General features: G+C 41.6%; 1 protein-coding gene across 1 annotated transcript in view; it reads right to left on the bottom strand.

Moving 5' to 3' along the window:
- LOC121001876 (excitatory amino acid transporter 2-like) overlaps positions 1–27064 on the bottom strand; it is a 162063-nt gene that overhangs the window by 68065 nt on the left and 66934 nt on the right. Inside the window, exons 6-8 of the mRNA XM_040433108.1 lie at positions 4588–4768; positions 2154–2280; positions 1092–1325 (exon numbers count right to left, since the gene is read on the bottom strand). Of these exons, the coding sequence (XP_040289042.1) occupies positions 1092–1325; positions 2154–2280; positions 4588–4768 (542 nt within the window). The remainder of the gene's footprint in view (positions 1–1091; positions 1326–2153; positions 2281–4587; positions 4769–27064) is intronic.

Genomic DNA, 27064 nt, shown 5'->3' with positions numbered 1-27064 from the left:
TTTTAGTGTCTCCATAGTCTGAGAGCCATAGTTTTTTCAGTTTTTGAGCAATTATCTTGGGTAGGGTAAGATTTTTGTGGGATGAGATGACGGTTTGATTGGCACTATTTTGGGGTGCGTATGACTTTTTGATCGCTTGCTATTACACTTTTTGTTATGTAGGGTGACAAAAAAATGGTTTATTTAGCACAGTTTTTATTTTTTATTTTTTACGGTGTTCATCTGAGAGGTTAGGTCATGTGATATGTTTATAGAGCCGGTCAATACGGATGTGACGATACCTAATATGTCTACTTTTTTCCCCCCCTATTTTTTACCAATTTTTTTTTTACTTTATTTGGGGAAAATGAAATTTTTTGGGGGGAAAACGTTATTTTTTCTACTTTTTTTAACTTTATTTTTTGTCCCACTTTGGGACTTCAACTTTTGGGGGTCTAATCCCTTTTACAATGCATTCCAATACTTCTGTATTGGAATGCATTGGCTGTATGAGTAATACTGTGTGTATTACTCATACAGCTTCTGGCCTGTGAGATCCAGGGGGCTGGATCTCACAGGCTCGTCACCGGAAGTCAGCGCAGATGCCTAAGGAAGGCATCGCGCTGCCTTCCATGCCATCGGGTCCCCCCTACATGCCATCGGGTCCCCCATGGGCTGCCGTGGAGGTCCAATTTTAAGGAGGCAGGGCACTTATTTTAAGGAGGGGGGTCAGTGTTAAGGGGTGAGGGGCTGTGGAGTTCACTGTTAAGGGGGCGGGGTGCTGTAGAGGTTCCAACCCGATGATCTGGTCCTGCTCCTTTTGGGCCCTGCTGGGTAAACTTTGATATGGGGTCACATACACCATTGTGGCTTATCACTGGACTCAGTGGTATTCTGTCCCCACGCAGCACAAAACCCAGCAGGGACATACTACTTCTTATGTACAGTGTTGTCCAGAGCATGGATAATATTGTGATAAAAGCTGGACAACCCTTTTAAGTCTTTTAAGTACTAAAGGATTCCCATTTTAGGAATGTTTGTGCACTGGTGTAAAATCTTGGATCATTTTTCGATTTTATTAAAAGACAGTTACAATGAATTGTGTTACTTACCTAGAGGCTGTGCCAAGGGCAGTGATCCAGGCCTGAAATATACCGCCATAGAATTTAAATGGGTTTTTCCTGGTAATTGAGAAAAATATGAGTGGTAGAATCATGCCTCCATGAATTACTAGGCCCACAATTACTGTAACCATGTACATTCCAAGCTGCCGAGCCACAGTTTCTAGGTCTTTGATGGCAGCAATCTTCCCACAGATAAGAGACGCAATTCCAAGTGGTGAGTACCTAAATAGCATAAGGGAAATATTTAAATGAATTATCACTAGTATATGAGCAGTATATGAGATTGTTATTGTCCTCTGTATGGCATATGTATTTGGATGCTGCTATGAGTTATTTTTATAAGAAATCTTATTGTTACATGTGCTTTACATGGTAATTTTGGGTGGTTATTGTGCCCTTTTATGGTTATTCTATATTAGTTGTATTGTATTTATTTTACATACTATTTAGCTTTGAACTAACCCTTTTACTCTATTGGGGGTTGACACATCTTTCATTTATTGCATAGTTGCCTCTACGGTCATTGACTGGGTCTTGCTTGGCATACATTATGGGAAAACAAGTCAATGGGAAAGTCAGTTTACATGGATATACTTTCTAAAATCCATTACGAATGAAGAATGTACTATATATACTGTTCTGTTGGAGCACATTGACTATATGTTGGGCTCAGGTATAATACAGTCTTCAGTGGGCCCAAAATCTGACCTAGTTCATACCCAAGAAATCTTGATGAGAAAACATGGCAGAACGTTTATATCAATCCTTATCCCACCATGCTAAACTAAAACAGTGCTAACTGACTTTATAGTATGGTGAAGAAGCCATTCAGATAGATGGACTACAGATTGAGTGTATGGCAGATGTTAATTTTTACTTTCCACATTGTCTATTTTACATTAGACAACATATTTCTGTATAACCTCATTCAACCCGAATAAAAAGTTAAATTCCATAGATTATTTAACTCTACCCCTTTTCATGGTTTATAATTGAGTTACTCAATAAACCACAAGGAAACAAATCCAGACAACCACACATATATCTTACCACATAATCATGCTGACAAGCCTCATAATGATTTCGTTGAGTATATTAAAGAAATCAGCCATTAACTTAGCCTGGTCTCCCATCTTTCCCATGGAAATACCAAATGCTATAAAGAAGCCAATGAGGCCTAAGTAGATGGAATGAAAATCAGAGGTCAGCAACACAAATACAAGCACAGAATATACTCAAACAGCACATTTTATTCTCAGTTCATTCATTAAATTCTTTGTATATTCTAAGTTTTCTTTATTCTAAGGACTATATTTTTTTGCATTCAGGTTTAAAGGGGTTATCCAACCCCTAAAATGCCTCCCCTACCTCCCAGAACCCTCACACTGATTGAACTTACCTTTCTCCCCGCCACCCGCGTCGCTTCTGATGCCCCTACACTGCCGCCGCTGCCCGTTGTGTGGATGAAAAAATCTGGACTAGCCTCCCTAGCGCCACCCACAATGCTAGGGAGGCTCGTCCCCATTGTGGCCTGCTATTGGCTGCCCCCCCCCCCCTGTCACCGGATGTTTTCATCCGTGCAACGTGGAGATGCAGTGGCGGCCATGTGGGCGTCAGAAGAGACGCAGGAGCCGGGGAGCAAGGTAAGTAAAATCTGTGTGAGGGGCCCGGGCAGTAGGAGGCATTTTAAGGATTGGATAACCCCTTTAAGTCAATCTGGTATAAAACCTTCAAACAAATACAGTGTTGGTATGGCCACAATTACACCTCTAAAATATACCGTCCTTCAGGTCCCCTGACAGCATCTAAGACCAAAGAAGCCTAAAATTATACTGAAGGGACTCTGTCAGCATTTTTGACCATGCTAAACTGCTGACAGCACTAGGTTTAGCATGGTCAACTATTACAACACATATGAATTATGCATTAAAATGTTGTTTTGTACAAACCGGATTCCAAAAAAGTTGGGACACTATAGAAATCGTGAATAAAAACTGAATGCAATGATGTGGAGGTGCCAACTTCTAATATTTTATTCAGAATAGAAAATAAATCACGGAACAAAAGTTTAAACTGAGAAAATGTACAATTTTAAGGGAAAAATATGTTGAATCAGAATTTCATGGTGTCAACAAATCCCCAAAAAGTTGGGACAAGGCCACTGTGTGGCATCTCCCCTTCTTCTTACAACACTAAACAGACGTCTGGGGACCGAGGAGACCAGTTTCTCAAGTTTAGAAATAGGAATGCTCTCCCATTCTTGTCTAATACAGGCCTCTAACTGTTCAATCGTCTTGGGCCATCTTTGTTGCACCTTCCTCTTTATGATGCGCCAAATGTTCTCTATAGGTAAAAGATCTGGACTGCAGACTGGCCATTTCAGTCCCCGGATCCTTCTCCTACGCAGCCATGATGTTGTGATTGATGCAGAATGTGGCCTGGTATTATCTTGTTGAAAAATGCAGGGTCTTCCCTGAAAGAGATGACGTCTGGATGGGAGCATATGTTGTTCTAGAACCTGAATATATTTTTCTGCATTCATGGTGCCTTTCCAGACATGCAAGCTGCCCATGCCACACGCACTCATGCAACCTCATACCATCCGGATGACATGGCGTCCCAGATTTCCAAAAAGAACTTCGAATCGTGACTCGTCTGACCACAGAACAGTCTTCCATTTTGCCACACTCCATTTTAAATGATCCGTGGCCCAGTGAAAAAGCCTGAGCTTGTGGATCTTGCTTAGAAATGGCTTCTTCTTTGCACTGTAGAGTTTTAGCTGGCAACGGCGGATGGCACGGTGGATTGTGTTCACTGACAATGGTTTCTGGAAGTATTCCTGAGCCCATTCTGTGATTTCCTTTACAGTAGCATTCCTGTTTGTGGTGCAGTGTCGTTTAAGGGCCCGGAGATCACGGGCATCCAGTATGGTTTTACGGCCTTGACCCTTACGCACAGAGATTGTTCCAGATTCTCTGAATCTTCGGATGATGTTATGCACAGTTGATGATGATAGATGCAAAGTCTTTTCAATTTTTCACTGGGTAACACCTTTCTGATATTGCTCCACTATCTTTCTGCGCAACATTGTGGAAATTGGTGATCCTCTACCCATCTTGGCTTCTGAGAGACACTGCCACTCTGAGAAGCTCTTTTTATACCCAATCATGTTGCCAATTGACCTAATTAGTGTTAATTGGTCTTCCAGCTCTTCGTTATGCTCAAATTTACTTTTTCCAGCCTCTTATTGCTACTTGTCCCAACTTTTTGGGGATTTGTTGACACCGTGAAAATTGGAATCAACGTATTTTTCCTTTAAAATGATACATTTACTCGGATTAAACGTTTGATCTGTCATCTACGTTCTATTACAAATAAAATATTGACATTTGCCATCTCCACATCATTGCATTCAGTTTTTATTCACAATTTGTTTAGTGTCCCAACTTTTTTGGAATCCGGTTTGTATAAAAGTAGCTCTTACCAAGAACATTCATCCCTCCTTTAAACTCTAGCTTCTTTTGGGTTACCATGACAGGTCCAGAAGTTTCAGCTATAGAAGAATTTGATTGAGATCCATTAACCGTTAGTCCGGTAATATTAATAGGTCTGATTAGATCCAGTGGTGAAGGGGGTGCTGGGACTTTTTTTGAAACCGTTTGTATCTGGGGAAAAACAAACAAACAGTTTTTTCAGGAAACAGTGACCATACCCGAGACCAGGGGTGTAACTACAGGATATAAAAAGTAGCAGTCACACCTTGGACCTAGAGCCTGAGGATGGAGGCATGTAAATGATTATTCATTTTACATTCAGGCTTCTAGTTACACATATGACTGGAGCGCCTAATATTTTCGGACCAAAAAAAATGGATTTACAAAAGACATGTGCATACGAATTATGATGTGTTATAGCAAAACAAATTTTTGGACAATCTGATAAATGGATTTTCCCCTGAAAGTAAATTTTTAATATTCTAAAAGTTTTTAAAGGTAGAAAAAAAACTTCATCTTATATGGAAATGCTTAAAGGGTTTCTGTCATGAGAAATACTGTTATGTAGCTGACTGGCATAAGCAATGTGCTAATGTCAGCAGTACGTAACAGTATGCTTTATAACTCCCTGCCTGCCGCCGTTCTCTTAAAATACTTTTAAATATGCTAATGAGCCTCTAGCTGCTATTAGGGCGTTGCTTCAGCACCTAGAGACTCGGTCTACGCACCCTTTGGCATGCCCAGGTCCAGTTGATTGACTTTTGAGTTCTCCTCAGTGTCCCCTAAATCCTGCGCCTGCGCCATCCCGTTTAGTATTCGGCGCAGTGGGTGAAGGACGCGCCCCTGCTGACGGTTTCCTCACTGCGCCTGCGCCGAAGGAAGGAAGCCGACAGCAGGAGAGCGTCCTTCACTCACTGTGCCTGCGCCGAATACTAAAAGGGACGGCGCAGGCATGAGATTTACGGGACACTGAGGCGAACTCGAAAGTCAATCAACTGCACCTGGGCGTGCCAAAGGGTGCGTAAACCGAGCCTCTAGGTCAGGGGTCTGCAACCTTTAAGACATAAAGAGCCACTTGGACCCGTTTCCAAAGGAAAAAAAAAACTGGGAGCCGCAAAACCATTGCGACATTTAAAACAAATATAACACTGCATATATTGTTTCTTACCTTAATGCTATATACAGGATCGTGCAGTCAGCTGTCATCTATCTGTGGATGACGGACACTGTTATGGGGGGATCTGTGGATGACGGACACTGTTATGGGGGGATCTGTGGATGACGGACACTGTTATGGGGGGATCTGTGGATGACGGACACTGTTACTGGGGGGAATCTGTGGATGACGGACACTGTTACTGGGGGGGATCTGTGGATGACGGACACTGTTACAGGGGGGATCTGTGGATGACGGACACTGTTACAGGGGGGATCTGTGGCTGGCACTGTTACAGGGGGGATCTGTGGCTGGCACTGTTACAGGGGGGATCTGTGGCTGGCACTGTTATATATGTTATGTGCCATCCACAGACCCCCCCCACCCCATAACAGTGTCATCCACAGACCCCCACCCCTTAACTGTGCCACAGATTCCCCCCCCGCCGCCCTCCCAGTATACAAATATAAAATGTCTTATTCAATTAAAAGTTATTACACATGCCCCCTCACTCCTAATAGTACCGTACATCGTAATTATTAGGATGTAATTAATAACTTCTGTACAATGCCGGCAGGCAGGCCGGGCGGCCGGCGCGTCACTCACTGTGTGTTCTTCACTCCCGCGCAGTGCTGGCTCAGGCTGGCTCCGGCTCAGTCACTCCTCCCCCTCGCACGCAGGCGGCCTGACGTCACCAGGCACTGTACTAGCGGCGAGGCGGAGCTGAGGAGCGGAGCTGATGGAGGCAGCCATGTAGCGTTACCTAGCAACTGCAACGCTATTGCCTGTCACCAGGCGGGCAGTGTGGAGCGGAGCGGCGACCTGTCAGCAGCGGCAACGCCAGAGCAGGAAAGTGTCACAGTGCGCCTCCTCCCCTCGCTAGCATCTGCCCCGGAGCCGCGGCAAAGGTTCAAAAGAGCCGCATGCGGCTCCGGAGCCGCGGGTTGCCGATACCTGCTCTAGGTGCTGAAGCAACACCCTAATAGCACCTAGAGGCTCATTAGCATATTATGAAAGTCTTTATTTTAAGCGAACTGCGGCAGGCAGGGAGTTATAAAGCATACTGGTATGTACTGCTGACAGCACATCGCTAATGTCAGTCAGCTACATAACGTTATTTCTCATGACAGAAACCTTTGAAATGGTTTAAGTGCTTGTTCTCCTCTTAAAACTAGTAAAACTAACTACTGTAGATTGCAATGAGATGCTTCTTTACTACATTAGTTTTTAAATTACCAGAAGTAATACAAAAAAAAAAACTTTTAGCACAGCAAGACCAGAGACCATAAAAACCAATTCTTAGTCAGCCTGGAAATGTCTCTTTGATAAGAGTAGATAAAGATAGCCAAATGAGTCAAAAATATTTGACTTGATTATTCATTTATTGAGGAAATAATCCAATATCACGTCTTTTAGTGGGTTTCCTCCCATTAACTGCTCGCTTCCGGTACTACAACAAAATTTCTATTGTATTAAAGTAAGGACTTTGACTTAGCAATTGCAAAACTTTAACTTTATTCCTCTTTAATAGGGATGAGCGAATCCAAACTGTAAAGTTCGGGTTCGTACCGAACATCGAGGGTTTGGGCACCCGAACCCTGTCACGGAAGTCTGTGTTCAGGTTCAGTGTTCGGATGCTGAATAAAATTTGTTGAAAGGCTGCAGTGCAGCCAATCAACAAACTTTTTAGCTGTGGGCACTTGGAAGCCATCACAGTCATTCCTACAGTAGTATTCGCATGGCTGTGATTGGCTGGCGCAGCACGTGACCCGGTCTGTATAAATGCCGAACCACATGTGGCACCACAATTCTGCTCTAACTAGGGTAGGGACAGGACGCAGCTCGAGTGAGGGACAGTGTTATACTGTTAATCTGTCTGTTATTTCTGTGGGTGACATAAATCCATTTTTTGGGTTGAGATACACCTCCTTTGCATCTGTGACATGGAAATACAATAGTTAATCTGTCTGTTAATTCTGTGTGTGACCTATAGCCATTTTTTGGAGTGAGATACACCTCATTTGCACCCGTGACAAAGAAATGCGATTGTTAATACGATTGTTAATTCTGTGGGTGACAGAAACCCATTTTATGGGGTGAGATACACCTGCTTTGCATCCGCGTCTGTCAATTTTGTGAGGGACCTCAAAGAATAAGGAGAGCATCAAATAATGGACACGGGCAGCTGGGGCACTGTCACCATCAGAAGGGAGGGTTAGAATGACCAAAATGTGGAAAACCTTCGTCAGCACTCCACAACATCCAGAACCACCATCTCATACGGACCTTATTAGCAGGAGGCAGCATTTCAGCAACATGGCAGAAGAGTATGTGTGCACATACTGACTGATGGGTCAGCCCCTTTTAAGTTCTGGGTCTCCAGATTGGACACATGGCCTGAGCTTGCCCTTTACACCTTGGAGGTGTTGGCCTGCCCTGCAGCAAGTGAATTGTCCGAACGTGTGTTTAGCACTGCAGGGAGTGTAATCACTGACAGGCACATCCGCTTGTCCACAGCCAATGTGGACAAGCTCACGTTCATTAAAAGGAACCAGGCATGGATCCTAAAGGACTTGTCCGTACCTTGGGCTGAGTAGAGAAGTAAGCTAGCCGCACCTAGCCATTGTTATACTCCAGTGCAGTTTGTTTGTTCTGTTTGCCATTTCCAAATGTTTTGGGGTCTCCCCAAATAAAAAAATAAAAATAAAACCCCCATAAAAACAGTGTTGGCAACCTCCACCTCTTCCACCTACACCACCACTTCCACCGCCTCCTCAACCTCCTACGCCACTTGGACCTCCGCCTCCTGGTTCAAGATTGTTATTATGTTATTTTTCTATTCTATGTTATTTTAAGTCATTTCTCTATCCACATTTGTTTGCATGGCAATTGACTTGTTCTTTCACCCATTTGCTTCCTTTTGCAGCCCTCTAGCCCTTACTACGACAATTTTACAGCCACTCCCACACCTAACTCTATTTCACCTTCAAATTGTCTGCTAATCTTAAAGGTTCACATACTTTTGCCACTCACAGACATTTGATCATTTAAAAAAAAAAAAATTATGAGTGAGTCTAATATTTTTTACTTTTTTATTTATTTAGTTATGTTTATCTACTTTTAGGAGTTTTGTAAAAATCTAATGTAATGTAGATATATTAGTTAACTGTTCATTAATTTGGTACAGACTCGCAAAGCCATGCTTAAAACTGACATAAAAACAACCTTAAATAAAAATAATTACATCCCCCCCCCTCCTTAGTTTATAATAATCGGATCTAATAATTGCTTGTCTTCTAAATGCAGTCCATCTACATCTGTAACCTCACTAGACTTGTTTCCATGGTCAAATAAATTTTCATTTTGCATTTCTTTTCCTTGGAAAAAAGAAGCTGTTTGCCAAACAAAGACATATTCTGATTTAATATTATATAACCTAACTTTTGCAACAAAAAAAAAACATCTGGCATGTCATAGCAAGAAGGAGCCAGGAGGATGACAGATTTGTACAGATTGATAGATAGACACAACCAATGTGAGTGAATGACTAAGAAGCTGTTCTCATAATGGGAGGCGTATGCCAGGTAGCAGACAACCAAAGAGTTCTGTAGTAGTTGTATTGTATGTTACTTATTGCATGTATGGTTTACACTCTATATGATTTATGCATACTATAAAATACATTTGTTTTAATTAGTCATACCTGTTGAAAACAGGCTTGAACTAAGTTCTCAGGAAAGAGGTTACGGATGAGGTCCAGAAATGCATCAATACTGGATACTTCTTCATTTTTGGTTGATATGCTGACTTGCTTCTTCAGTTTAGGATTGCCAGGGTGAATGGATAGAACGAGAATGACTCCAAGTAAAGCTGCTAAGATGGTAGTGGACATATAATAAACCATTGCACGTGTGCCCATCCTTCCACTAGACTTTGCATCAAGGCCAGCCAAACCTGTTGATGGAAAGTATTTCATAAAATGATTATATCACAATTATCATAGGATCCCTAAAAAATGCAAAAAGCTTTATTTTATTATGTAATTAAGCCACCAATCATGGTTTAGTTAAGCCGACACCTATTAAGCTGCCAGTATGCTTTGATTAAGACAGATTAATAATAACATCGAAAAATTTTGACTTACTCTAGGACCGCATAAGGATAATGAAAAATAGAATATTATGAAAATAGTAGAAGAAATTAAATTTTAAAAAAAACACAAGAAATATACAAAGGTCTGTGAAGACTATAAAAGTAACAAAGTTTATAAATGGAGAAATAAAACAAGTGAAAAGAAGGCAAATAAAAGAGCCAATTTTACAATAGGGACACCACCTTACCCAATCAGGGAGAGTACATTGGAAAAAGGGTATACACACAATCGCCTAGGAGTCACACATATACACGCACCTAAAGAATTATTAGGAACACCATACTAATACGGTGTTAGACCCCCTTTTGCCTTCAGAACTGCCTTAATTCTACGTTGCATTGATTCAACAAGGTGCTGATAGCATTCTTTAGAAATGTTGGCCCATATTGATAGGATAGGATCTTGCAGTTGATGGAGATTTCAGGGATGCACATCCAGTGCACGAAGCTCCCGTTCCTCCACATCCCAAAGATGCTCTATTGGGTTGAGATCTGGTGACTGTGGGGGCCAATTTAGTACAGTGAACTTATTGTCATGTTCAAGAAACCAATTTGAAATGATTCGAGCTTTGTGACATGGTGCATTATCCTGCTAGAAGTAGCCATCAGAGGATGGGTACATAGTGGTCATGAAGGGATGGACATGGTCAGAAACAATGCTCAGGTAGCCCGTGGCATTTAAACGATGCCCAATTGGCACTAAGGGGCCTAAAGTGTGCCCAGAAAACATACCCCACACTATTACACCACCTCCACCAGCCTGCACAGTGGTAACAAGGCATGATGGATACATGTTCTCATTCTGTTTATGCCAAATTCGGACTCTACCATTTGAATGTCTCAACAGAAATCGAGACTCATCAGACCAGGCAACATTTTTCCAGTCTTCAACAGTCCAATTTTGGTGAGCTCGTGCAAATTGTAGCCTCTTTTTCCTATTTGTAGTGGAGATGAGTGGTACCCGGTGGGGTCTTCTGCTGTTGTAGCCCATCCGCCTCAAGGTTGTGCGTGTTGTGGCTTCACAAATGCTTTGCTGCATACCTCGGTTGTAACGAGTGGTTATTTCAGTCAACGTTGCTCTTCTATCAGCTTGAATCAGTCGGCCCATTCTCCTCTGACCTCTAGCATCCACAAGGCATTTTTGCCCACAGGACTGCCGCATACTGGATGTTTTTCCCTTTTCACACCATTCTTTGTAAACCCTAGAAATGGTTGTGCGTGAAAATCCCAGTAAGATTGTGAAATACTCAGACCGGCCCGTCTGGCACCAACAACCATGCCACGCTCAAAATTTCTTAAATCACCTTTCTTTCCCATTCTGACATTCGGTTTGGAGTTCAGGAGATTGTCTTGACCAGGACCACACCCCTAAATGCATTGAAGCAACTGCCATGTGATTGGTTGACTAGATAATTGCATTAATGAGAAATAGAACAGGTGTTCCTAATAATTCTTTAGGTGAGTGTATATTACATGCTACAATGCATTACCAGATCTGTCATGTGATGGACACCAGCAGAACGTATCTGACCCCATGCAGCACAATTTTTTAGGCTGTGGCTACATCATCTTGGCTGTGACATCCATTACATGACCAAAGATCACTGTGTAGCAGAGCAGCGACTCAACTAAATGGGGTCACTAAGAATCCTTATGAAGGGGGTTGTCCAAACCGGAAAGCCTAGTGTATACTCCTTCATTTTATCTGCAGAATCTCATCCTCTTTGCAGGTACTGAAATACACTTTGGATATTCCGCCAGCAATTCCATGGCAGAAAATCTGCAGTGTATATACCGTGTGTAAACATACCCTAAAAGTGACTAAAAGTAATTAAAGTGATTAAAAGCTTCTCCGATCTTGCTATGCACCATGTGCTATGGTAGTTGGAATTTGGAAACACACCGCCACGTTGATGTCACAGCTGGGTAAACAGAGGGTCGTGTTTCAGACTACTTATGCACACTGAGCATAGGGTCTTCTATGAAATTGTGAGTCACTGAGTAGCATTGCACATTGGACTCCTAAGCCCAGAATTAGCATCGATTTTAATTAATAAATAAATAACAAGTTCAACTGAATGTTTTTCCACAACACTAATTTATCAAAATTAGAGCAAAGGAAAATTGGCTTGGGTGCCCATAGCAATCTTTCATTTTTCAGAGTTGCTTTGGAAAATGAAAGGACTAATCTGATTGGTTGCTATGCACAACTAAGCCTGTATTCCTTTGCGCTAGTTTTGATAAATCTCCTCCTATATATCAATCTGCTCCCCAGCTCTTGCTTATAGCTTGCTGCTGGCAGATCACACTGAATGTTGTCACATGTAACGTTAAGTAATTTTTTACTTTAGAATTGAAAGTTTGACAGTGTTTTCCCATAATTGAACTTAATAAAGAAGATTAACAGACTCAAACAGTTACTCTAGAAAGACACAACGTACCTTGTACTCACTAGGTTAATTTTTGACTGGATAATTTCCAAACTGTGCAAGTTAAAGTTAAAGGGGTTATCCATGAGTAATGTAAAAAATCAGACATCATATATTACATGACAGTCTCTTTCTAACAAACTTATAACCAGTCCTGTACCTCACATGAATCCAGAGATCTCCCCATTCATTGTTGCAATTGCTCAGCTACATTTATTTCAAGCTGGCAGCTCAAGGGGTGTGTACTTTCTCAAGGGATGTGTCCTGTCTGCTGCTGGTGGCAGTGAGCTGGACAGAGAATTTAGAAAAAGAGCAAACAGCAGGTGGCGCTATACAGATATATTTCATTGAATAGCTCAGTGGCTATACAACATTTTTGATTATATGCAATTACAAAAGTATTCAGATACAGGTGCTGGTTGAAAAATGTGGAATATTTTTAGTGGGACAACCCCTTTAACATGTAGTACACATGGTATATTTTGACTTTTCCTTTTATTCACCAAATGTATCAAGTTGTTAAGGGAGGTTGTTATCAGGAAATTGACTATTAAACCAGGCACAGGGGAACATTTCTCATAGATTGCCCATAGCAACCAATTTGAGTAATTCAATTTTCAAAGAAGCTCTGAAGAATTAAAGGTGAAATCTGATTGTGTGCTATGGGCAACTAAGCCAGATTCCCTTTGCACCAATTTTGATAAATCATCAAATACTCTGTAGGACTAGCTGAGCCTAATGTAAAAACACCTTTCACTTATCAATCCACTGCTTCATTCTGAAGAAAAAGTCCCCTAGCCAATTTGTGCACACTTACTCCGGCTTTCACTGCCAGCCCCATTATCTACTTCTTGATTGATAGCTTGACAGTCTAAGGACTCTAAGGAAAGATTTTTTCTCTCTGTCATTTAGTTTTTTTTTTTTTATTTAAATTTTTTGCTTTCTCTCCAACCTGCCACCTTACTTTTAAGCTCTTTAACGCAATGACACCAGTAGCAAACACTGACATATATAGCTATGGAACACATGGTTGACGGTGTTACCATATAGCATGTTTAAAAACCCACTGAGCCGCCACATGTGTTATGCTTTTTAATATTGGTAATATTTTTTCTTATTGGGGGCAGATGGTGTTTGAGCGCACACAGTGTTACCGGAAATGCGTCCAAAATGTATGCCTTAAAAGGGAAGATAACTGGCCCTGTTTATACACAGTATTAATGTCAGAAGAAATAGTGGCTTGTTTTGCACAAGTGTGAAATTATTCTCTCTTTTATTTGGGATTGGGATTACTCTTACCTATTCCACTTTAGGTATAGCCCTGGAGTGATAGGGCAAGTTTGCCAGCTCTTGTTTAACCAGGTAGTCAGCACCAAGTCTGGCAGTTTGCTGGACAGATTTCTTGTGTCCCATCAGTGTTGCTACAATCTTGGGCTAAAAATATTTTTTTTGAATTTTGAAGAAATTTAAGTAGAAGCAAGTAAATATAATATTTTTGGGGGGAAGTTACTTTTTCCATTTTTTAGTGATGTAAATTTAGTATATCATTGTGTTTTATTCTATTGTGTATCTGTTATTTTTATGTAAGTGTATAGCTGATATCATAACATTACAAATTCCCTAGTTAAGAGATTAATAAAGTACCGTATTTTAGCCCTATAAGACACACCTGCCCATAAGACGCACCTGGGTTTTTGAGGAGGAAAATAAGAAAAAAAAAATTTTGAACCAAAAGGTGTGCTTTTGGTGGGTTTTAAACTACCGTAATGGTGGTCTGTGGATGACACTGTTATGGGGGCATCTGTGGATGGCACTGTTATGGGGGCATATGTGGATGGCACTGTTATGGGGAATCATTGTGGGTGCATCTGTGGATAGCACTGTTATGGGGGCATCTGTGGATGACACATACTGGGCATCTTATGTGTCATCCACAGATCCCCCATAACAGTGTCCCTGTGTAGTGAATGGTGGCCGGCATCTGTTTCTGCAATGGCAGCGGGGCCCGGTGCAGTCACTGTATTCTACTACACCGGGCCCCGCTCTCTGTAGTATACGGTAATCATATCTAACTTGTGGCTATTGTTTAAAGTATTCCAATCATCTTAAATCTAGCGCTGTACTACTTACAACGAACTTCTTGGCAGTCAGGAGGCCGGGCGGGCGCTCGTAGCGTAGCTCACTACGCTCACTGCGCCTGCGCCGCCTGCTTCATTCATAAAGTGGGCAGCGCAGGCGCAGTGACGTAGTGAGCTACGCTACGAGCGCCCGCCCGCCTGGCCTCCTGACTGCCAAGAAGTTAGTTGTAAGTAGTACAGCACTAGATTTAAGATGATTGGAATACTTTAAATAATAGCCACAAGTTAGATATGATTACCGTATACTACAGAGAGCGGGGCCCAGTGTAGTAGAATACAGTGACTGCAATATTTTGCGAATATTTGGGCGAATATTCATCATATATATTTGAGAATTCACGATTATTTTCTTGATTGCGAAAATCGGCAATGTAATATGCGCGTATTGAGCGCGCAATACAGGTGTGGGTCACTGTTGCTACATTTTTTAAGCTGCTAGAAGTTTCCTGAGACTGGAGAAAATGGTTGGCAAGGAAGAACATTACAATAGCTTTATATGCAGATAGAGTGCTCCAATATATTCGCGGTTGCGCAAATCTGCAATTAATGATGCGCATATTTTTTCGCAATACGTGCAACGTTGTGAACTTGTGACATCACAGCACTATGTCTGTAGCATACATGTATGGACAGCAGAACCTATCAGCTACACTATATTACGATCTAACCTACACTGACTATCTCCCACTAACTATCTGTATTATATATATAAGCTATCTAACTAACTAACTATCTAATGTAATGACACAGTAAAGCACAGAGCACAGCAATGACACTGCTGTCTCTCTCAGAACTCCATAAAACTACAGAAAATGGCTGCTGGGGAAGTTCTTATATAGTAAGGGGTAGGCAACTTTCCTATTGGTTGCTAGGGATATTGCTAAGCTCAGACATTCTCATTGGCCCACAAGCAAGAAGGGATGAAAAAAAAAATCTAGAATATTCGTGAATACGAATATATAGCCTTATATTCTAAATCTTCGCAAATTCTCGAAGTGGCGATATTCGCAATTAAAATTCGCAAATTCGAATAATCGCGCCCAACACTATTAATGAGCTATCAGCTCTGAAAAGATAAGGGCTACCAGACAAGCCATCAGAGCAGCTTCCTCAAGGAATTCAGTTAGAAGGAGAAGCAACAGTATGCAGATAAGGTGAAACTGGGGGCTTTACAAGACTGACAACTTTTTTGCCGCCAATTGCCATATCCTTTAAATTAATTGCTACACCTGAAATGCTCAGAGGGTAGTCTCCAGGTACCAGGAAACTACCTTGCTAGGTTTGTCCATGAAAGTTAACACAGTTGATGGACTTTTCTAGAAAATAAAATTTCTTTCTGCTTCTATAAAATCTCTTACCAGAAATCAAGCTGGAGATAATTAGCGGTAAAATTAACATCTTCAACATCCGCATGAGAATATCCCCTGGAAAGGAGATTAGGATGATAATATTTCCATCTAGAGGAGGAAGCAATCGAAGGAGACAGCCAAAGAGAGAACCAAAGATCACACCTAAGAAGGAAGAGAGAAGGAAATATTGTATTAATATGGGAACTATAGGAATGAAAGATACATTACATTTTGAACCACAGAAATATAGACTATAAAGGCTAAGGCCAGAAGTGGCATAAACAGGATTTTCTGCAGCAGAATTGTGTGTGAAAAATCCATAGCACTTAGAGTAGAAGCAAAATGAATGAGATTTTAAAAATCCTATCCATACCCTGCTGAGAGTGTCCGCACCAGAATCTGCACATTACTTGACATATGGTGTGGATTTAGATTGACAAGCTGTCAATTTATGCAGCAGACTTCTGCGGAATGTGCAGAAGGTATGTGTATTTATGTGTGACTTTTTCAACTGCAGATTTTGGGGACACATGCTGTGGATATTAACCCTTTTAGCAAGGCATTTTAGTATGGCCACATATGCCAGAAATCTGCAGGGGATCCAACATATGCAGCCATAAGATGAGAAATATCAGAAGAAATATACAATATAGTTCTAATATATACATGCAGTGTCACAGTGGATCACTGCTAAAAACCTAATTTATTGCTAAAATGGTTGATATCTACAGTACCATTAAGGGTTAACGTATTTTTCTATGTCATGTCTGTGATTCCAAGAGCTTCGTTTTCTGTCCGGACTCAGTAGGAGGAAGGCTGTGTAGTGTAGTTGAGAGTTGGCAGCCAAAAAGTGAGAGGCTACATGTGCCTGTATAATGTAAGGCATACTACAGGGACACTCCTTCCCTGCATGCTGAGAACACGTGCCAAACCTCTGAGAGAAAGATGTAATGAATTTCTACAGACTGTTAAGGACCATAAGAAGAGTGCGTGGACAGTAAGGTAATCGTTCATTTATGGCAAAAGACCTTACTGCATGTGGACTGCGTATAATGCTTCAGTGCCTGCCACACTTTAGAGCTGGACCAGCTATCTGTTTAAGTTCTACACCCCGCAGTGCATGGACAGTAAGGTAATCGCTCGTTTATGGTAAAAGACCTTTCTGCATGTGGACTGGGTATACTTCTTCGGTGACTGACACACTTCAGAGCCGGACCAGCTATCTGTTAAGATGACTGATGATTGGGGTCCCTGCAGTGCCTTTTAGAAGTCAGGTCCTCATAAAAAGAAGATAATGGTTGGCCATCTATAATATACTGCGTGGTTTACTAAATAATCTAACCATTTTTTATGCAAACATAGGCCAGCCATATCAAGTGCCGCTGCAGGGGTTGGGGGACTAAGGGCCTACCTTGCTCAGAGGTCCACTGGGGGATTCACCTGTTTCCCTGTGAGCCAGTCTGAGCCTGCAAGAGCCTTTATATGAGGGTGTGCCCTGACGAAAAGTAAGGATGTGCCACTTCAATAACACTAAAATGAACGTATGCTCGGTTACGGGGAAAACATATGATATCCGCGACTTTATTAACTGCCGTAGCGAGGGGGTTGTCTACCTGGCTCAATGCGCATGCCCTAAGGATTATGTGGGCAAAACTTTTAGAGAATTTCGGAAGCGCATACTTGAACACCTTAATGATATTAAAAACAAAAAAGACACCCCACTTGCGAATCATATGTGGGAAGTTCATCGTGGAGATCCGAGATTTCTTCGTTTTTCCGCATTGGAATTGGTCAGACCCTCACCCAGGAGGGGCGACTGGGACCGCAGGATTCTCCAGAAGGAGTCGGAGTGGATCTTCCGGTTCCAGTCACAATCTCCAGCGGGTTTGAATGAACAGCTCACCTTCACTTGTTTTTTATAATGTTTGGCTCCTGGTACTCCTGCTTCTGGTCTACCGGTCACTTCATCCTCCTCTGACAAATGACTAAAAGCCTATCGACACGTGAAGTGTTAATATTCTGAATTTAGGACCTATATATATCAGTATGGTCCGTGTATCATCTATTTTACTGTATCTATTTATTAAAAATATACCTTTTAAATATACCTCATTTGCAAATTGCATGCGATTCGACACATGACTTGAGTAGCCAGGAATTTGTCTAGAAGTCCCTCTCTGCCTAAGTGTGGCCCTATACACTTGCCCCTCATTCCTCTACCTGGACCTGTCATTTTGATATACTCCATTAATTTAGTCCACTCACAGGTTCTCACTTATTTCCATAGTAGTCCTCCTTTTTGGATTTTATATCCTAATATTATGGTCCAGTACTCCTGTCTGACCCACCTGACTGAAGAGTATACATATTTTGCTGGCTAATTGGGGCTGTGGTGGCGTTGTTCTGACGGTGGAACGCATAACCACGCCCCTTTGGAGCTGCTATGGAACGCATGAGCCTGGGCCTGCAGCGCACGGATGACGCAGGCGGGCGGTGATTGGGTGCCGGAGGTGGAACGCACGGCCATCTTGGAAATCTCGGCGTGCGTTCCAACCACGATCTGGGATAAACAGTCACTATGTAAGCGGTTAGGAGAGCCCTAGTAAGATATCGTTATCGATGTAGGCCTAATAATTAGTGTTTCTGTGAGTATACCTTCACCATCACAGTAGGATTTCCTGAACCTTGTTTAGTCTATCTGGATGTGAGGTCACATGTTGTAATAGGGGTAAGGTGATTGGTGCAGGACAATGGGGGACTGCCCCTACCTGGTGGGTATAAGTAGTCAATGTGTCGACCTGAAAATCGGAGCATAATTTTTCAGCCCCCTGGAGTACCCCTGACTGCGGACCACTGTATGGAGAGACCCTCAGGACCGGATAAGTACATTATATATATGACTATACATCTTTATTATCCTGTTCGTTCCTGTACTATCTTATTGGTCTACAACAGTGGAACACCGCCTCGGGGTGCTCCAGCAACCTTGGTTCTTTTCTTTCATCGTTTTGAAAAGTTGCCATGTAGCCGCTTTATTATAGCAGCAACCCATTTTTCTATATATCTTTTATATACTTCTTGATATAGTCTCCTGATGAACCTTTTATGAAGGGGAAACGCGTCGAGACTTAGACTTTAAACTGAGTGTAATACTTCATGATTTTGGTAGAGTGCTATCTATCCTGATATATTGTATGTATCATTTCATCATCTATGGAAGATGGAGATTTTTCCCATGGTGTTATAAACATTGTTGTTATACTGTGGGATTCAGATATTGTGCTGGACCATCCTCCCTTGACTTGATTTAGCACTCTTTAACATGGTTGGTAATTGAATTACACTGCTGTGATTTTCTTTCTTGTTGACTGCTGTGGAGTAACCGTTACTCCTGCTCGTTTTTTCTATTATCGTTGATGCATGACCCGGACATCCATATGGGTCTACTTGCTACAAGGGCCTTTTAAGGACAGACAGGCTAGGCACGGGGACGGAGTGTTCCCACCATCAGGGTGCATCTCTGGGCTGAGACAAGGTCAGGGACACCATAGGGACACAATAGGTACCTGGATGGTTTGTCTTTTGGGTGTACCATCACGATCAGCCACCCTGTCTGTCACTTTCAACTGGCTCCCAGTGTCTGTTTGTAAGTGTTGTATGTCTATTAGTCCCCATGTGAGGGACCTCTGTGTAATTTTTTAAGCATTTATATTAAAAGTTTTTTTTTAGGTAGTTGGCTCCTGTGATACACTTTTCTATATACAACTACCCACCACGCATTTAATTTGTCTTTGATAAATTTGTGCCACTTCAACCACTGCATTCTCAGCCATGGGAGAGCTAACTACAATCACCCTCATTATCACCACCTCCACTCCTATCTTTTCCAACGCCACCATCACGCCTCCTCCTGTGGTCCAGGTCGCTGAACATGTCCAGCTTTGTCATAGAGACCTTTTGTGAATACAAGTCCACATCCACATAAATCTTGTCACCTTAAGGCCCCATGCGCATGACCATATATTTTTTTTCTGCATTCGATCCACATTTTTGGCGGATCGGATGTGGATCTATTCATCTCAATGGGGTATCAAAAAATGTGACTGCTCACAGTCCGTAAAAAAGATAGAACATGTCCGATTCTTGTCCTTTTGGCGGACGTTAATGCAGGTGGTAATTTTTTTTTAATTATTCTTTTTTGTTCCGTAAATTGGTAACGCAACTTGTATTGTTGCAAATAAGAGGAATGAGTACGGCGGCACTGCCTTCACTGATATGCAGCCCAAGGTTGCAAGGAGCCGGTACTGTGGTATAGACGTACTTCGTCAGTGGTGCTCAGCGTGACAGAGTGAGAATCAACAATGTACGATGCATGTAGAGAAAGGAAACAAAGTTGGCGGCACTCACCGAAGTAGTTAGATTGTTGCGGCTTTTATTTCAAAACTTCATAAGAAGGCGGTGCACAAATCGGATTCAGGGGCGGACACACGTGTATGTCCGCCCCTGTATCCGATTTGTGCACCGCCTTCTTATGAAGTTTTGAAATAAAAGCCGCAACAATCTAACTACTTCGGTGAGTGCCGCCAACTTTGTTTCCTTTCTCTACATGCATCACACAACTTGTATTATACATGAAGGGATGTATAGAACACATTCATAAAAATTTAGCATATAGAGGTTCAGTTAAAAGAAATTATGCTTAATATGCTTTATATGTTTGAGGCAATATAATTAGAGATAAGTGAAATTTTAAAAAATACGATTAGGCAGCTTTGCTGAAGTTTGACAAGAAATAATTATCGCCATATGTAATAGTGTACAGTGCTCGTGCAATGAACAATAAACAAATTGTTTGTTTTGCGTTGATTGGACAAATCTGTTGACAGCCCAGTACCAGTGTAAATGCTCTAGGGGCAAACAAGCAATGATTGCAATAACAAACAAAAAAAAATAATTAAAATATTCATGGAGAACTGGGTTGACTTCTCTGTTGGCTACAGGCTCTAAAGTAGGGATGGGCTTCGTCTTAATGGAGAGGCTGCAGTTGAAAAAAATGATTGCTGGAAGAGTTTTTAAACTAGGATCTGGGGGGAGGGCAGTCATAATAATAAAGGGGAAATGTTACTGTTCTTGAAACAGTAGGAAATAATGATCACAAAATAATAATATTTCCCCTGAAATATAAAACACAAACTCTGGCTGTGAGAGCAGAACACTGAATTTTAAAAAGGCCAATTCTCCCGGATTGAGGGCAGCATTTCAGGGCATAGACTGGGAGTAGCTACTGCCACATAATAATACTGGGGATAAATGGGAGAGATGAAACTGCAAAATTTATTCCTGTAGGTAACAGGTATAAATGGTTAAAATTAAACTCCACATGGCTTACAGCAACTGTAAAAAGGGCAAAAAATGGCATTTAAAAAAAAAAAGATCTGAGGAGCCAGATCTAGCCTTTACAAAGAGCTTAATAAAATCTGTAAAAAAGAGATAAAATCTGCAAAAATACAAAATTAACAGCAGTTGGAAAAAGAAAGCAAAACAAATCCCCAAAAATTCTTTAAATATTCAAATGCTAAAAAACCAAGGTCAGAGCAGATAGGTTCCCTAAATAATGGTAAATGAAGGGGGAGGGTGGTAACTGAAGATAAGGAAAAGGCAGAGTTACTAAATAGTTTTTTTTTTAGCTCTGTATATACAAATAAAGAGAAAGACTCCAATCAGGCAGTCAAAATAGCATCCTGGATCAACGACCCTGGAGTCAACGGAACCAGGAATTTCCAGCCAGTCTGCCAAGCCGGAACTTACTTGTGACCTATAAACTGTAAACTGTACAACTCAAATGAAAAACAAACTGAAATCTTTTAGTTAGAGGGAAGAAAAAATATAAAAATAAAATATGTTGCATAAGTGTACACTCTTAAACTAATACTTTGTTGAAGCACCTTTTGATTTTATTACAGCGTCTTTTTGGGTATAAGTCTATCAGCATGGCACATTTTGACTTGGCAAGATTTGCCCACTCTTCTTTGCAAAAACACTACAAATCTGTCAGATTGCGAGGGCATCTCTTGTGCACAACCCTCTTCAGATCACCCCACAGATTTTCAATCGGATTCAGGTCTGGGATCTGGCTGGGCCATTCCAAAACTTTATTCTTCTTCTGGTGAAGCTATTCCTTTGTTGATTTGGATGTATGCTTTGGGTCGTTGTCATGCTGAAAGATGAAGTTCCTCTTCATGTTCAGCTTTTTAGCAGAAGCTTGAAGGTTTTGTGCCAATATTGACTAGTATTTGGAACTGTTCATAATTCCCTCTAGCTTAACTAAGGCCCCAGTTCCAGCTGAAGAAAAACAGCCCCAAAGCATGATGCTGCCACTACCATGCTTCACTGTGGGTATGGTGTTCTTTTGGTGATGTGCAGTGTTGTTTTTGCGCCAAACATATCTTTTGGAATTATGGTCAAAAAGTTCATCCTTGAATTCATCAGACCATAACACCTTTTCCCACATGCTTTTGGGAGTCTTCAGATGTGTTTTTGCAAAATGTAGCCTGGCTTGGAAGTTTTTCTTCGTCAGAAAAAGGCTTTCGTCTTGCCACTCTACCCCATAGCCCAGACATATAAAGAATACGGGAGATTGTTGTCACATGTACCACACAGCCGGTACTTGCCAGATATTCCTGCAGCACCTTTAATGTTGCTGTAGGCCTCTTGGTAGCCTCCCAGACCAGTTTATTCTCGTCTTTTCATCAATTTTGGAGGGACGTCCAGTTCTTGGTAATGTCACTGTTCTGCCATATTTTCTCCACTTGATGATGACTGTCTTCACTGTGTTCCATGGAATATCTAATGCCTTTGAAATTCTTTTGTACCCTTCTCCTGACTGATACCTTTTAACAATAAGATCCCTCTAATGCTTTGGATGCTCTCTGTGGACCATGGCTTTTGCTGTGGGATGCGACTAAGAAAATTTCAGGAAAGACCAACTAGAGCAGATGAACTATATTTGGGGTTAATCAGAGGCACTTTAAATTATGGCAGGTGTATGCTGACTCCTATTTAACACGATTTTGACTGTGATTGCTTAATTCTGAACACAGCTACATCCCCAGTGATATGAGGGTGTGCACACTTATGCAACCACATTATTATTATTATTATTTTTGTTTTGTTTTCTTCCTTTCACCTAAAAGATTTCAGTTTGTTTTTCAATTGAGTGGTACAGTTTATAAGTCACATTAAAGGTGGAAAAAGTTCTGAAATGAACACACAGAAACCTGACATTTTAACAGGGGTGTGTAGACTTTTTATATCCACTGTATATTCAGCTTAGAATGGCTGTTGACAGGTAATAATAGACCAGTAAGCTTAACTTCTGTTATTGGAAAAATGTTTGAAGGATTCTTAAGGGACTATATACAAGAGTGTGTTAATAATATCATAAATGATGGGTTTACTAAGGTCAGAAAATGTCAGACAAACCTGAGGGGTGGCTGTGGATGTGGTGTTCTTGGATTTTGCAAAGGCATTGAATACCTCACAGATGTTTAATGGGTAAAATAAGGTCTGATGGGGTCATTTATCAAACTGGTGTAAAGTAGAACTGGCTTAGTTAGCCATAGCAACCAGTCAGATTCCACCTTTCATTTGGACAGCTCCTTTGGAAAATGAAAGGTAGAACCTGATTGGTTGCTATGGGCAACTAAGCCAGTTCTACTTTACACCAGTTTGATAAATGACCCCCTGATTGTTTGGGCATTAACTTGGCAAATGAGATTCAATGTGGATAAATGTAAAGTTATGCATCTGGGTAGTGATACAGTAATCTACGTGCGTCACATGTCCTACAGGATGTAACACTGGAGAGTCACTTGTGGAGACGGATTTAGGTGTACTTGTAGATCATAGATTAAGTAGCAGCATACAATTTCAATCAGCTGCTTCTAAGGCTAGCAGGATATTGTCCTGTATTAAACGAGGCATCAACTAGCGGGACAGGGATGTAATATTACCACTTTACAAAGCTTTGGTGCAGCCTCATCTGGAATATGCAGTTCAGTTCAGTGCACCAGTCCATAGAAAAGATGCTCTGGAGCTGGAAAAAGTACAAAGGAGAGCGACTAAACTGGAGGATCTTAGTTATGAGAAAGAATTTCAGGAAAAATTGGATTCGATGTGAAGCTGAATTTCAGTTATTTGGTTTTATAGATAAGTAGTTCCATTAGGCAATAATTCTATAATTGGAGCAAAAAAGTGCTCTATTTTTTCAGTTATTTTGTTTTCCACCCTGTTTTATACATAAGTAATTCCATTAGGCATTAATTCTGTAATTGGGGTGAAATAGCAGTCTAATACTGCTGCTATTGGGGTGTCCACATTGTTTAATACATAATTAATTCCATTAGGCCTTGATTTTGTAATAGGGGTGAAAAAATGGGCTAATACGACTGCTATTGGCGGTGTCCACATTGTTTTATAGATATATAATTCTATAACGCCTTGATTCTGTAATTGGGGTGAAATAGCACTCTATTTTTTCAGTTATTTGGATTTTACACCTTGTTTTATAGATAAGTGATTCCATTAGGCATTGAATCTGCACCTACAGTCGTGGCCAAAAGTTTTGAGAATGACACAAATATTAGTTTTCACAAAGTTTGCTGCTAAACTGCTTTTAGATCTTTGTTTCAGTTATTTCTGTGATGTAGTGAAATATAATTACACGCACTTCATACGTTTCAAAGGCTTTAATCGACAATTACATGACATTAATGCAAAGAGTCAATATTTGGCCCTTCTTTTTCAGGACCTCTGCAATTCGACTGGGCATGCTCTCAATCAACTTCTGGGCCAATTCCTGACTGATAGCAACCCATTCTTTCATAATCACTTCTTGGAGTTTGTCAGAATTAGTGGGTTTTTGTTTGTCCACCCGCCTCTTGAGGATTGACCACAAGTTCTCAATGGGATTAAGATCTGGGGAGGTTCCAGGCCATGGACCCAAAATGTCAACGTTTTGGTCCCCGAGCCACTTAGTTATCACTTTTGCCTTATGGCACGGTGCTCCCATCGTGCTGGAAAATGCATTGTTCTTCACCAAACTGTTGTTGGATTGTTGGAAGAAGTTGCTGTTGGAGGGTGTTTTGGTACCATTCTTTTATTCATGGCTGTGTTTTTGGGCAAAATTGTGAGTGAGCCTACTCCCTTGGATGAGAAGCAACCCCACACATGAATGGTCTCAGGATGCTCTACTGTTGGCATGACACAGGACTGATGGTAAGCGCTCACCTTTTCTTCTCCGGACAAGCCTTTTTCCAGATGCCCCAAACAATCGGAAAGAGGCTTCATCGGAGAATATAACTTTGCCCCAGTCCAAAGCAGTCATTCACCATACGTTCTGCAGAAGATAAATCTGTCCCTGATGTTTTTTTTGGAGAGAAGTGGCTTCTTTGCTGCCCTTCTTGACACCAGGCCATCTTCCAAAAGTCTTCGCCTCACTGTGCGTGCAGATGCGCTCACACCTGCCTGGTGCCATTCCTGAGCAAGCTCTGCATTGGTGGCACTCCCGATCCCGCAGCTGAATCCTCTTTAGGAGACGATCCTGGCGCTTGCTGGACTTTCTTGGACGCCCTGAAGCCTTCTTAACAAGAATTGAACCTCTTTCCTTGAAGTTCTTGATGATCCTATAAATTGTTGATTGAGGGCAATCTTAGTAGCCAACAATATCCTTGCCTGTGAAGCCATTTTTTATGCAACGCAATGATGGCTGCACGCGTTTCTTTGCAGGTCACCATGGTTAACAATGGAAGAACAATGATTTCAAGCATCACCCTCCTTTTAACATGTCAAGTCTGCCATTTTAACCCAATCAGCCTGACATAATGATCTCCAGCCTTGTGCTCGTCAACATTCTCACCTGAGTTAACAAGACGATTACTGAAATGATCTCAGCAGGTGTAACGCACCTAGTTGATCAGTTAGGATCTCAACTGCGGAAGCAATGGACATGCACTATTATCCCACTGCCCTTGCTCTTGGCTGTGGGATTCGCGGTTACTCAGTATGTACCCCAGGCGTCTCTCTCAGTCTTGGGCGGAGAGTTTGGGGTAACAAAATCATTTTCCGCTATCCATTTATTTAGTATTACTGCGGGAGAGGAAGGTCTCCCAGTATTACAGGAGTCACAAGTTAGTATAGCTTGTGCACAGTTCAGAGTTAGTATCTAGTATGCAATAGGTTCAGGGTTAGTATAAAGCATGTCCTTAGTTTAGTATATTGTATGCCATAGGTTCAGCGCATGTCCACAGTTTAGTATATAGTATGCAGTAGGTCAGAACATGTCCACAGTTAGTATATAGTATGCAGTAGTTCAGAGTTAGTATAGCATGTCCACAGTTTAGTATATAGTATGCAGTAGGTTCAGAGTTAGTATAGCAAGTCCACAGTTTAGTATATAAGTATGCAGTAGGTTCAGAGCATGTCCACAGTTTAGTATATAGTATGCAGCAGGCTCAGAGCTAGTACAGCATGTCCACAGTTTAGTATATAGTATGCAGTAGGTTCAGAGCATGTCCACAGTTTAGTAATATAGTATGCAGTAGGTTTCAGAGCATGTCCACAGTTTAGTATATAGTATGCAGTAGGTTCAGAGCATGTCCACAGTTTAGTGGAGTGCAAGTCAGCGTATTGTCACAGGGAACCGCTGTGATCCAGGCTGTACTGTTACGTACCCCCCCCCCCCCCCTTAAGGGGTACCCCACTAGGAGAGGGTCGGTTGGGAAATCTTCTATGGAAGAATCTTTGGAGTCTGGGAGCATGAACGTTTTGCACATCTTCCCAAGAGTCATCCTGGGGACCATACCCCTTCCATCTAATGAGATACTGGATCTTCCCCCGTCTTCTTCTGGAATCAATGAGCTGCTCAACTTCAAATTCTTCTTCTCCTTGGACCTCTATCGGAGGCAAGGGTCGAGGATCACTTGATGGGAACGGCCTAGATCTAAACGGCTTCAGTAGTGACACGTGGAATGTGGGATGTACCTGTAATCGCGGAGGAAGGGTGAGTCTCACCGTGTTGGGGTTAATAATCCTTTCTATCGGAAAAGGACCCAGGAATTGTCTTCCCAATTTCTTGGAAGGTACCCCCAACCGAAGGTTTTTTGTAGATAACCAAACCGAGTCCCCGACCTGGTAGGGAGGACTTTCTCTCCTACGACGGTCGTAGTAACACTTCTGTCTTTCTT

The sequence above is a fragment of the Bufo bufo genome, chromosome 1 (assembly GCF_905171765.1).
Source record: "Bufo bufo chromosome 1, aBufBuf1.1, whole genome shotgun sequence".
In the NCBI taxonomy this organism is placed as follows: Eukaryota; Metazoa; Chordata; class Amphibia; order Anura; family Bufonidae; genus Bufo; species Bufo bufo.
This window is presented reverse-complemented; position numbering and strand designations above follow the sequence as displayed.